Genomic DNA, 12,718 nt, shown 5'->3' on the forward strand with positions numbered 1-12,718 from the left:
ACAGTAAGCAACATGTATATTGACTGATTTCCTCTAGGTCTAGTCTGAAAAGCAAGATGATAACAGAAACCTTTCCCATTTATATATGATGCTCTAAAATTTGCAATACATTTTCCTCCCAACAATGCAGATTTAGATGAATGAATGAACAAACGAATGATTATGTCTTCTCACAAACAGCCCGTTTCCTTCCTTTTAATCCTAGTACACTTGGAGTCATCTCAGACCCCAGCCAGTTGTTCCTTGGTGTTTATTTCTCTGTTCTCTGAAGGTAAATCCCTTGAGGGCAGGGGCCTTTATCTCTAGGGCCCAGAGTAATACAAGGTAATTGAATTAAATTGAATTGACTCAGTGAATCCCCACAGAAGAGCTGAATGGAAAGAGGAGGAGGGTGGCCTCTTGGCTGTGGAGGCTACATTTGTTTTGGCTGATCTTCAGGGCCCTGTCAAAAAGGCCCTAGGGAGGACCAGAAGCCCTTTGAATTGAAGGAACAAGTTTAGCCACAAAAGGGAGAGCTAGCTAGAGGATTTATATGGATCAAGTGAAGGTTTTTTGAAGACGGGGAGAAAAGGGCATATTAGTAGGCAGTAGGAAAGCAGCCAGAAGACATAAAGTGAATAAATACTAGGGACTGGAAGTCTCAGTAAAGATGGAAAAATAGGGTCTGGCATTGAAAGGTAGAGGGAAAAGTGGAAGGAGAACAGATTGTAACCAGATAAGAGAATTTAAGAATTCACAAGTACAAAAGCGGGTGGTGGAAAGAACTCTCAGTGTACAGCTGTGTGTAGAACCGGGAGTATTTAAGGGAATATCACTGGGTTTGTGGAAGTCTCCTAGTATGGGGGCAGAAATTGAGGAGAAGAGAAAGACTGAGAGATAGGTGTTAAACACCGAGAAAGGAAGTCAGTAGACCATAGCTCCCAGGATTTTAATTGGATGGTAGATATGGATTACGTGAACTTCAGAGGAGGAAAGGTTACCGAGTGATGGAGGTAGAGGGAGTCTGAAAATGGACCCCGGGAATAAGTAATATTCCAATTTCCCCTTCTCAGCTGGTGAGTTAGGGGTGGGAAATGAGTGAAAGAAAGGGATGTCAAGGTGGCTGTGGAATTAGGATGGAGTCAGGTCTCATATGACAAGAACAAGAAAGTATACCATTTAAGAAGAGAACAAATTTATTTAGGGACCATGTATCCCAGAGATCACTGTGGAATGGGGTGGTAGATTTAAGAGTTAGAGCAGAGGAAAGGGGAAATATATAAACAAGTGAGGGATGAAGAATGGGGTTTGTTTAATGATGGCAAGGTTTCAGGATCAGTGGGGTGGAGAGTGAATGAGCAGGTGGGAATTTGTTAATCATTGAAGAATGAGTTGGGGGGGTTATTAGAAGGGTTATTAATATCAGCAGGTATTTGGTCTTGAAATGGTGAACTCTGTGTTAGGCAGGTTAGGGGAGAGTGAAGCGGGGGAAACTAATGGAAAAGTAGTTCAGTCCTTTCCCCACAGGAGATTTTATCTTATCCCTGGCTGACCAAGCAGGAAGGAAAGGTTCCCTGTAAATAGAAGGAGACCTGGCACACAATGAGATGGCATTTCCCTGATTCCCTGACAGTGGGAAGAAGCCATGTCAGGAGACTGGTGAGGATGGAAGGATCACTACTAGCCTCCACTCATCCTTCCCAGCTCACAACTGAGTTAGTTTGGGAAAGAGAGCTGGGGCGTATAGCGGGAGGGGCAGGTAGGGAGGGATGGGTGGACAGAGATCAACAGTAGAGTTCTGGATCTGGAAAAGTAATGAAAAGGGTCAAGGAAGATGTGGGGATAAATGAGTTATAAAAGAAAAGGATCGAGGAAGTGGAAAAAGAGGGCTAAGGACAGAACAGCAAATGTCCACCACTGAGAGGAGAAGAGGGGAGCCCACAAAAGGGAGGAAGGACAAGCAGAGAAGAAGGAAAAGAAAAGTGGGGATGCATTTCACAATTTCTACCCCATGTCGCCTTCTTTGTTGGGTCTGGTTCAGGAATGACAATAATAATAGAGGTATTTTATCCCTTATGTTAGTAAAACCAGAAAGGCTCAGTATTAAGATACACATAATAATAAAAAATTAAATTTATAAAGAGTTTAAAATTTACAAACTCTCTGTCTGCATTATCTCATTTGAATCTCACAACAACCCTGTGAGGTAGCTACCACTCATATGTTTGTCTCCATTTTATTAAGGAGGTACAGAGAAGTGACTGGCAGGCCTATAGTCACCCAGAATGTCAAAAACAGGATTTGAATACAGGTTTTCCTGGCTTCCCATCCAGCGCTATGTCCGTTGTTGTATAACCTACATGTTACCTGCCCATTCTAGGGTCATTCCAGTCCTGGATCCAAGAAATTAGAATTGAATTAGAACTGGAAAGGATCTTGAACTCCTTCTGGCCCCATCCTTCCCCATTTTACAGATGGGAAAACTGAAGTTCATAAGTGGAAAGCGATTTGCCTGAGCTAACAGAGGTAGGAAGTAGCAGAGCCCAGGTCCTCAGAAGGCTAATTTAATGCTCTTCCATTATCCCAAGCTTGGTAGGATAGGACTGTGTCCAAGCAACTTATTAAAATCTCACCCATCTTTCAAGACTGAGCTCCGGTAGCTAGTTTAGCTGGAATGTAGGGTATGTGAAGGGGAGTAGTGAGAGATAAGGACAGGAAGGTTGGAGCCAGACAGTCAGTGAACTACCAAGGCTTCTTGAGGGGAGTGGAGGGGTTTTTCACAGGGATGCCCCTTCCCCGCTGCACTTCCTCTGCCCTATTGTCAAATCTCCATCTGGAGGAGGGGAGACTTACCCCTGGCTTCTCTGGAACTGAGACTGGAGGCTCCTCGTCCTGCCTGTCTGCCATTGGAGGAGGGAGCACCTTCTCTACCCTGTATCATTACACGCCAACCACCTTTTTTTAAGTAGCCTGGACCTGTGATTTATGTGAGATTCTCGTGAACAGAAACTGTGTTTTTAAAAAAGTTTTCTTTTGTAACCTCAATTCTTAGCACAGTTAAATGCTTATTGACTGACTAGGTAATTTCTGTTTCTGTCTAGACAACTCCCAGTGAGGAAAAACTCTCTGCCAGTGAAGAAGAGCATCAGTTTGCAGTTTATAGCCTCAGAGAGCTCCCCAAGGCCTGAAAGGGTCACTCCATAGATAGAGTGCTGGAGGTTAGATTTGAATCCAGGTCATTCTGACCCTGCCAACCATGGCTGCTGAAAACCTGGGGGAAAAGTTTTTAACACCAAAGTCCTTGGACTGGTCAAGTCTTTTGACATCAGAAATAGACATAGTTTTATTGGTAGAAATGATATTAAGGAAAATCCATTTATTTTGCCATAGCACTCTAAGGTGCTTAGGAGCTTTCCATCTGACTTGCAGCAGAAACTTATGTTTGAAATCAGAATGTGAGCTCCCCAAGGGCAGGAGCCGCCTTGTTTTTCTATTTGTATCCCTAGGGCTTAGCCCAGTGCTTTACCTATAATTTGCACTTAAGAAATGCTTCCCCTCACTTCATTCATTCATACACATACCTTGGAAGATCTTTTGCTATGTCCACCATTGCCAAGGATGATTAGGGTCATGGGTACTGAAGAGAAAGGGTAACCTTACAACGGTCACCAACTCTATTGACCCAGCCTGGGTCCTAGTCCTGACCTCTCCTTGGGATTGGGATCATGGGAGATAATGGAAGGGAACGCCCAACTGATGCTTGGGACTAGAAGTCTCCTTCACCATAGTCTTGCTGACCCCGCTTCTATCTACCCTTCAGTCTCCTGGTATGGAAACCATAATCCCACCTCCTGCTCCCCTGATTCCTGTCTGCTACTGCTCACCCCACTTCTCCCAGCCTTCCCCAGCTCAGCCCTCACCTCCACTGGAGGCAGGGCAAGTACCACAGCCAGGGGACACTCACTGGCTGTGTGTGCTTGAACAAATCATTGACTTCCCTGTAAAATAAGGGGGCTGGACTAATGATCACTGGGTCCCTTTTATTCTAGACTGATGATGCCATAATTCTAGCTTCAGAATTCTGTCCATCTCATACACACACACACACACACACACACACACACACACACACACACACACACGCCATCTTATCTGAAAGCCACCTTCCCCCTTGTCACGCTCTTCAGGGCTGGCTCTTGTTCTCCTGTCCAGCTGACACAGCAGGTGACACGGAGTGGTTATTACACTCAGCCACTGGCTCTTCCAAACCCTCCATGGCCATCCCCAGCCTCTTCTCCTCTGAGGTTCATCCCATCCATCTCTATGGTTAGCCAGATCCCAACTGCTGTCTTCAGCAGGCTCCTGGAAAATCCTCCCTCCTTTCTCCTGGAGTTCAGTGCCTGAATCGTTCTCCCTCTGCATCCTAACCCCTGGCTTTTGATTGATGACTGTTCCCTTGATCACCCTGGCCTCCCAGTTCATTGACCTCCTCAGCTCCCAAATCTGTCTCCATTCTACCTGAGCCACCCACAGTGTGTTTAGACACCACAGACCTCACTGTCACATAAAACTGTGCAAAATCCAAGCCTGGAATTTCCTTCTGATCAAAGTGTTCTCTTGTTGCATTTATCTCTTTTCCTCTCTCCTAAACCTATTTTTTACCTTACCTCAAATAGTCACTTCACCCTGTTTGCCTCAGTTTCCTCATCTGTAAAATGAGCTAGAGAAGGAAATGACAAAGCACTCCAGTATCTCTGCCAAAAAACAAACAACAAACAAAAAAACCACCTAGATCACAAAGAGTCAGACATGACTAAATAACTGAACAACAATTCCAATCTCTATCCTTCTTCTTCCCCCAATTCATTAACTTTATTCAGGTTTCAATTTCACGCTCAGCCTTGACTGTGATTGAAAAACTATGCATTATCTTTCCTCCTTGATCCCCCTCCCTCTTATTCTACCTTTACCTGGCCTCCATGTATACTTTGCCAATCTTCAGCCCTTGCCTTCACTTATACAGTCACTATCCTAGCTTGGGCACTCATCACATCTTACCTGGACTGTTATAACAATATCCTAGACAACTGCAACTTCTAGTTTCTCCCTCTCCAAATCATCCTCTATACAGTTGCCAAATTCATATTAGTGACTTGCCCAGGATCACATAGATAGGAAGTGTTAAGTCTGAGGCCAAATTTAATTTCAGGTCCTTCTGACTCTAGGGTCAGTGCTCTATCCACAATGCCGTTAACTGCCTCCAAATTCATATTTCTAAAGCATAGGTCTAAGTCATCATTCAAGCGACCTCAATGGCTCCCTATTGTCTTTTGGATAAAATAAAAATTTCTTTGCTTGACATTTGACATTCTCTGCAATCTGACTCCAGCCTGTCTTTCCAAGGGTATTTTTATACCCTTTACAGATTTTATGTTTCACCCAAAATATTCTTTTTGTTTGTTTGTTTTTCACACTTCATATTCTATATTCTGCCTTCTTGTACCTGAAAGATACCTTCTCCTCATCTCTGTCTCTTTTAATCTTACCTTGCATTGTGATTCAGCTTAAGTGCCATTGCCTATAATAAATACCTCCTACTTCCCTCCTTAAATGATCATGTAAACAAGATACAATTTGTTGTAACAGATATTGGCTTTCATTTTGTTTTAGTGTCTCCAGGACTAATTACAGTGCCTTGCATATAACAGATGATAAATCCTTGTTGAAATGGAGATCTGAGATACCCTCTCAACATCTGTCTTATCTCCTCCTATTTCACAACTGTTGGACACTACTATGGTAAGTCAGCAAGCATTTATCAAGGGCTTACCATGAGGGAAGTGTCGGGAAAATGTTCCACAAATGGGCTATCTGAATGCATTACAAATTCACACTATCCAATCTCAATGAGCATTTTCTGGATTCACAACAATTTTCCTCATCTTCCTTACCTGACTCTATCTCATTTCTTTGAATAGCTCTTTCAAGTTTCTCCTCAAGCCCCTTAAATGCTGCTGACCATTCCCTGTGCCTAGGTACTCTGTTCTGCCTTGGTTTCTTTGACATTTTTCTCCCCCAGTTTTTCTTCTACCTGACTGCTCCTTTTCTGTCTTCTCTGTCTGCCTCTTGGCCCCTAAGAATGGGATTGCTTAAATTGCTCAGAAAGAGGAATGAATGAGTGAAGAGATAGCAATGAGATGAGTATTTTTTTTAGGAATTCAGCATTAAGGAAAGGAACAGGGAAATATCTAAAATTAAGAGATTGTTTGTTTTTCAGGATAAAGAGAGACCTAAGCATATTTGTAAGTCTAAGGTGAAGGAATAGAAAAGATGAGATTGAAGATCTATAAAGAGATAGCCAATTTATTTTCATAGAGAAGAAAAGAGTCTTCAGCTGCCATACTTATTAGCTATGAGAGTCCAAGCAATTTTCTTGACTTTTATGAGTCTCAGTTTTCTCAATGATAAAATGGGAATAAAAATTGTGCTACGTACCTCCCAGAGTTAAAGGAAAATATTTTATAAATTCTAAACCTCTAAGCAAAGATGCAGAAAGAGGTAAAGGATAGAGAAGAGAGTCAGAAAGAGCTGGATTAGAGCATCATTTCTGATACACATTGGCTGTGTGACATGGAAGGCGTGCAAGATTATTAGTGGCAAAGACAATTTGTGAGAGTTTTTTTACTCTAATGAAATCACAAGTATAGACCAAAGTGAGAGGTGGGGAAAGAGTTCTTTCTAAATATCAACCATTATCATCATTATTATAGGCCTAAGTAGAATGGAGTCATGGAAACAAAAAGGAATGAGTAAGATGATGGGTTAATGCTGTAAAGGGAGAAGACCATCTCTTCTTCTGAAATTGGAAAGAAAGGAGGAATTCTCTCTCCTCTGGTGTGAAGTATAATACTCCACTTATAATAAACACCTAATTAATAGCTAGAGGGATGACTAGGTGGATGGATATAGATTGCTAGATAGATGAATGGATGAATGGAGAGATAGATGGAGAGATGGATAAAGATAGATAAATGGACTGAAGGATAGATAGATGGTTAGATGGATAGATAGATAAACAGACATGATTAAATTGAATTGACATGAATAGTGAAGTTGTGGAGTTAGGGAAAATACTATTGTTGTCCCCATAACTTCCTCATGAGGGAAATGTTAAGTTGACAATCTTATGGTCACTTGGATTTGGAACCAGGAAGACTGGGGGTTCATATTCAATCTCTGTTACTTTCTAGCTTTGTGATCTTAGACAAGTCAAATTCTTTCAATTTCAGTTTCCTCATATGTAAAAGGAGGATACTAGCTGTGGTACTTACCTCTGAGAGTCATGGTGAAGCTTAAATGAAATAATATTACGAGGAACTTGGTAAAACTTAAAGTTTTGTGTCAGCTATCTTCATTTTCATAATGCAGCCATAAAGTTGTAAAAAGAGCCTGGAATTGGGAGTAAGAACTTAGCTCAAAATCCAATTCTGAAAATCTATAAGGAATGGGGAGAATAACTTGTGCTGGCTAGCTGTGACTTGTCCTAGCCTCTCTCTGAGCTTCAATTTCCTCTTCTGTGAACTAGGGATAGAGGGAAGTGCTTATGCTCCCCACTGCCCAGGGTTATGAAGAAAATATTTTGAAAACTTTAAACTCCTTAGAGTGGGTTACATGGAGTTATAGAGAGCCAGCCCAGGAGTCTGAAAGCCCTGAGATTAACATTTAATTCCTGAAAGTTATGGAGAGGAAAATGCTTTCAGAATGCCATACGAAAAATATCAGATTTTCAGTCAGTGTTTAAATCTCAGCTTATTAGTGATGTGATCTTGGTCAAATTGCTTTTTTCCAAGTTTCCTCTTCTGTACAAAAAGAAATTTGGCTCAGGAGCGTGTTGAAGCCAGCTCTTACCAGCTTGCAAGATCCAGAAATCAGTAAATAAATACAAATAAGGGCTTGGTTTATTGTTTTGCTGACCAGTTGGACAAAAGAAAGTGATGGAGAAAATGTTAATAATGAATATTCCACTTAAAAACATATGTGCATTCATATGTTCCCCCTTTCCCCACCCCAATCAGCTTGTTAAACATTTACTAGCATATATTGCTCTATAGACATTGTTTAAGGAGTTCAGTAAAAGCCACAGGGAAGGAATTCATCACTAGACACTAATTAACAATAATAATGATAATGATGATGATAACTGGCATTTATAAAACACTTTAAGGTTTGCCAAGTGCTTTCTTTATATATCTCTTATCTCATTTAAGCCTTATACTACCCATGGATTAGGGGAAGAAGGAATATAGAAGGAATTATAGACACAGATAAATGTAATGCCTTTTTTTTAACAGAGGGGGAAGCTGAAGTTCAGAAGACAGTGACTTGTATAACAACACTCAAGGAGGCAGTGGCAAGTCCTGACCTCCCAGCCCCCCAGGGTTCCCCAGCATTCTGTGGGAAGAAAGATGAGTCCGTGCCTTTGTGAAACAAGTTCTGGATCCGCTTAATCTGGCTCTCCAGACACTGGCTCAGAAAAGCAGATGGAGATCTGGACCTGGATACAAGCCTCAGCTCTAGAACTTCCCATCTGTGTGTTTAGGGCAAGTCCCAGAATCCCAAGACTGGAAAGAATAATAATAACCCATATTTGTTCTCTCTCCATGTGATTCAAGTAGTATAAATATTATATCATTATCTATATTTTAGAGATATGAAACTAAGACTCTGAAATTTTAAGTTAAAGATATCTTGGAGAGGTAAATTATGGGGCAAATTCTTGTGCAGGGAAGTGTTGGAAGCAATGGCCTTAAAGGTTCCTTTCAACCTGGAGATTTACCTATAAACACACAGCTGGTCAAGTATATGGGGAAGAATTTGAGCCTTGGGCATCAACAGATGCTTCAAACCTCCCTGTTTCTGGGGAGGTATCACTTCCCAGCTTCATCCTCACCCAGGTTCGTAATCCTAGAGACTTCTGACTTCTCCTTTTCATTACTCATTTATATTTTGTTGATTTTACCTCCTCAACATTTTCTGTATCTGTTCTCTTCTCACTTGAGACTTTTAAATAAATGATCTTCCCAGTTATGACTTTAAAATGAACAAAATCTAACAAGGTAGCTTGGCTTAGTGGGCAGAAAGCTGGTTAAGAGTTGGGTTCAAGGTCTGCTCTTGACAATACTAGATGTGAGAACTTGGGGAAGCCAGTTAACCTTAAAGGGCCCCCAGAACCTCTCTTAAGACTCCAAGATCCTTCATCTTGGTGAGAGTGTTCTCTCATTGAGTTCCAGTATACCAAGGAAATGCCAAGTCTACACCCTGATTGCAAAATGCGTGTTTTTATTAAACATGAATTAGGAAAGATCATAGTAGATTTAAAGTTGGCAAGTACTTGGGGGCATCTAGTTTAACCAACTGTCTCAAGAAGCCTGAGGCTCAGAAAGACCAGGGGTCTTGCTCAAAGAGACTTGGTAATAAAGTAGCAGTAGCAGGACCAAGACTCAAATCCCGACTTTTTGCCCAACAATCTAACCCAGTGTCAGGATGTCAACCTTTGAGGCTACCAGAGAGCCCTCCCCCCCCAGCAACTTCTTAGAGGTCCTATATATAATCTGAGGACCAAAACCTTAGAAAGAGGCAAGAGACAGGAGCATGATGGGGTCTGGAAGGCTTTAGAATACCACCACAGCATTTATTTCATACCGCTGTTTAAAATATATAGATCATATATTCATATATTTATATATTTATATGTAAGGAGGAACAGAGGGAAAGCAATCCATGACATGAGCTATACTTTTATAAATATTTCTGTATATTCTGCATTCCAAAAGAGGGGAAATGTGTATTTCCCATGAAAGGGTCCATTTGCTCAATGGCCTGGACAAAATAGGACTTCTTGGTTCTGGACTGAGCCTCCCTTTTGAGCAGGAGAAGGGTTCTGGAATAAGGGAGCATTCCCTTGGGTCCTGCCTTCCCCCACCCTTTGCATGCACACAGCTGGGTCCTTCAGCCTCTGTTGTTGTTAACAGCAGCGATGGAGAGGCAGTCGGGTTCTGTTTGGATAACTTCAGGCTTCATCTTCTGCAAACACCCATGAAAAGGAAGAATGGGCTTCCCTCCAGAAAGCTGGAGCTCCAAGTGACCCCGTGTTGCCGTGTCCTTAGTTTCCTCCACAGCCAGACCCTGAATGTCCTTGCTTCCCCCTTCTTCTCCCCCTCCCAAGGATGGGAGGGATGATACTCCACTTCTAGGATTATTTGAGTCAGTTTTCTCTTCCTCCTCTTTCTTTTCCTCTTCCTCCTCCTTCTCCCTGTGGCCCCTCTTAGTACTCTTTGTGGCCAATGACATTGACATTCCACCCAACCCCTCACCCTTAGGAGACAACTGGATGGCCAGAGTGGACCCCTGTCCCCAGGGTAATAAGAGTCTCTATTTTCTCCCTACCCCTGCTTCCTACCATGTAAGCAAAGGCTACTTAGAAGGTTCTGAGGGCCCTTCCAGGCAGGTATCTTCCTCAAGGTACGAAAGGAAAAATAAAAGATGGGAGGTACCCTTAATGACAATTTTTAAGAAATGGTCTGTTTGGCTTCCTTCCTGTGATGTCCTTCTTGGGATATTCTCCCTCCCTCACCCCACCTGTCAGCTCCTTTGCCTTTTTCATGGAAGTCTGGGATCTTGGCAGGATGTCTGAGGGGAGGGGCGAGGAACGAGGGAAGCCAGAGCTGGGCCCCTCGGCACCTCTCCTGCCCCGAGCCGCCAGGGCCAAAGCCGCTGCCAGGACCAGGGCCTGGGCGGGCAGGCGGGCAGCGCCAGCTTCATTTGCAGACGTACCGCTCCACGATTCTCTCACACTTTTTGCACGTGACGTAGCAGCACCAGTGGTATTTACAGTGACACCTTTCCACCACCTTGTCCATGTAAGGGTTGTAACCCCGGCCGCAGCACATGAGGTCGCAGCTGTCGCTACCGTTGGACGTCTTGTTGCACTGTCTGAGGGGAGAGAAGCAGAGGGGCCCGGTGAGTGATAACCAATCCTGTCTGAGAAGGAGACGCAGCCCGGGCCTCCAGGATGCCCCTCCCAAACAGAGGCCCAGCGCCTCCATGGCCTCCCATACAAGCATCCACCTCGAGTCCTGAAATCCTGCTGGGCCTTCCTATTTGCCCTGTACAACTTTGTACAGAAAAATCACAACCTCCTTACTTATGTATCATGGCCTCTACTAGATTGGGAGCTCCTAGGGCAGGGACTGTCTTTCACCTTTCTTTTTATCCTCAGCACTTAGCACAATGCAAGGCACATAGAAAACGCTTAATTAATGTTTATTGATGGACTCCCTAAAATTGCCTGGTATTTATTTATGCAGGAGAAGCAGTTAGTAAGTATAAAAATTCCAGGGCCAGATTACAGATTTGGGACTCATTGGCATGGAGATGATAATTACAAGTTATAATTCAAATTATGAATACATTTATTTATTTATAGTAATATTAGCTATTAGTCTATATGTTGTATCTACTTATATGTGTACATATTGTCTCTCCCTGTAGAATGGAAGCTCTTTAAGGTCAAAGACTTTCAATTTTGCCTTCAGGTTCCCAGTACATAGTAGGCACTTAATAAATGCTTGCTTGTTAGTGAATTGATTTAAAAGAAATGGTCCCTGATTAGGGCAAGGATCCCAGGGATTCTCTAGTTTAAGGGCAGCCAAGGAGTTGTCCAGGATCACCCAGGAAACTTTTATTATTATGTGATCTTACACAAGGTCGTTTTTCCCATCTATCAGATGAGATGGATTATTGGATTAGATCATCTGTGTTTCTTCAGCTCTGAAATTCTGAATCCTAAGGTCTCACTCACTCACTCACTCACTCATGCCATTCTATTTCTACTTCAGAGTATGACACCAGAGGCCGGACGCCACCCCAAAAGTGGGGGTCTGATCGCGTCACTCCCCTACAAGATAAACATCAGTCGCCCCCTATTCTAGGATATAATATAAACTTCTTTGTTCGGTATAGAAAGTCCTTCACAACCTGGCTCCAAGCTACCTTTCCAGCCTTATTCTTTTCTACACGCCAGGAGCCAGCCAAACTGCTGCAAGCCTGAGGTTGGGAAAGGATAAAATCAAGCCCGAAAGCCTGTCCGAGTTGGAAATAAGATACAGGCAGGAGCCATGCTGGAGACTGAGGAGAAGAGCCTCTGGTGATCCATAAATCCCCCTCCCCTCGTCCCACTCTCCAGATAAGGAAAAGGTGAGCTTGTCTTGCTCATTGGTTGTCAGAGCCCTCGGCCTTTTACCTGCACCTCCTTGGTGACAAGTGTTTAGGAAAGTTCGACTGAGGAGATCCTGAGTCTGTGGCAACGAGGGAGCTTGACCTGTTCTTATTCTGAAAGATGGCAGCCTAGCTCATCGTCCCTCATTGCAGGGCCAACAGCATTCCTGCTCTGGAATTTCTTCCTGGGCATGGAGGGGATGGACAGGGAACTGGGGGAGAAAGGCAGAATGGTGCTGGATCCTCTGGTTTCTAAGCCCCCCTCTCCCAGGAGGCCCCGAGAGGCTGGCATTTGATCTTGGACGTCTTGCAAATTCTGATCTTGGAGCAGCGAGGCCAAGAGAAAGGGGGGCTGGGAGAAAGAAGGATGACACTTTCCCCCTCGCCTAGTAGACTAAACATTGGGCAGCAGAAGGGTCGAGGGGGAGAGCAGGTTTTGGCATTTGGCCACAATTCTTCCCAC

The 12,718-nt window shown here is 43.3% G+C and overlaps 1 protein-coding gene across 1 annotated transcript in view; it reads right to left on the reverse strand.

The window, feature by feature from the left end:
- Positions 1–9,631: 9,631 nt before the first annotated feature.
- WNT11 (Wnt family member 11) overlaps positions 9,632–12,718 on the reverse strand; it is a 56,379-nt gene continuing 53,292 nt past the window's right edge. The window contains exon 6 of the mRNA XM_074304115.1: positions 9,632–10,971. Within this exon, the coding sequence (XP_074160216.1) occupies positions 10,797–10,971 (175 nt within the window). The 3' untranslated portion in view covers positions 9,632–10,796. The remainder of the gene's footprint in view (positions 10,972–12,718) is intronic.

The sequence above is a fragment of the Sminthopsis crassicaudata genome, chromosome 3 (assembly GCF_048593235.1).
Source record: "Sminthopsis crassicaudata isolate SCR6 chromosome 3, ASM4859323v1, whole genome shotgun sequence".
NCBI lineage: Eukaryota > Metazoa > Chordata > Mammalia > Dasyuromorphia > Dasyuridae > Sminthopsis > Sminthopsis crassicaudata.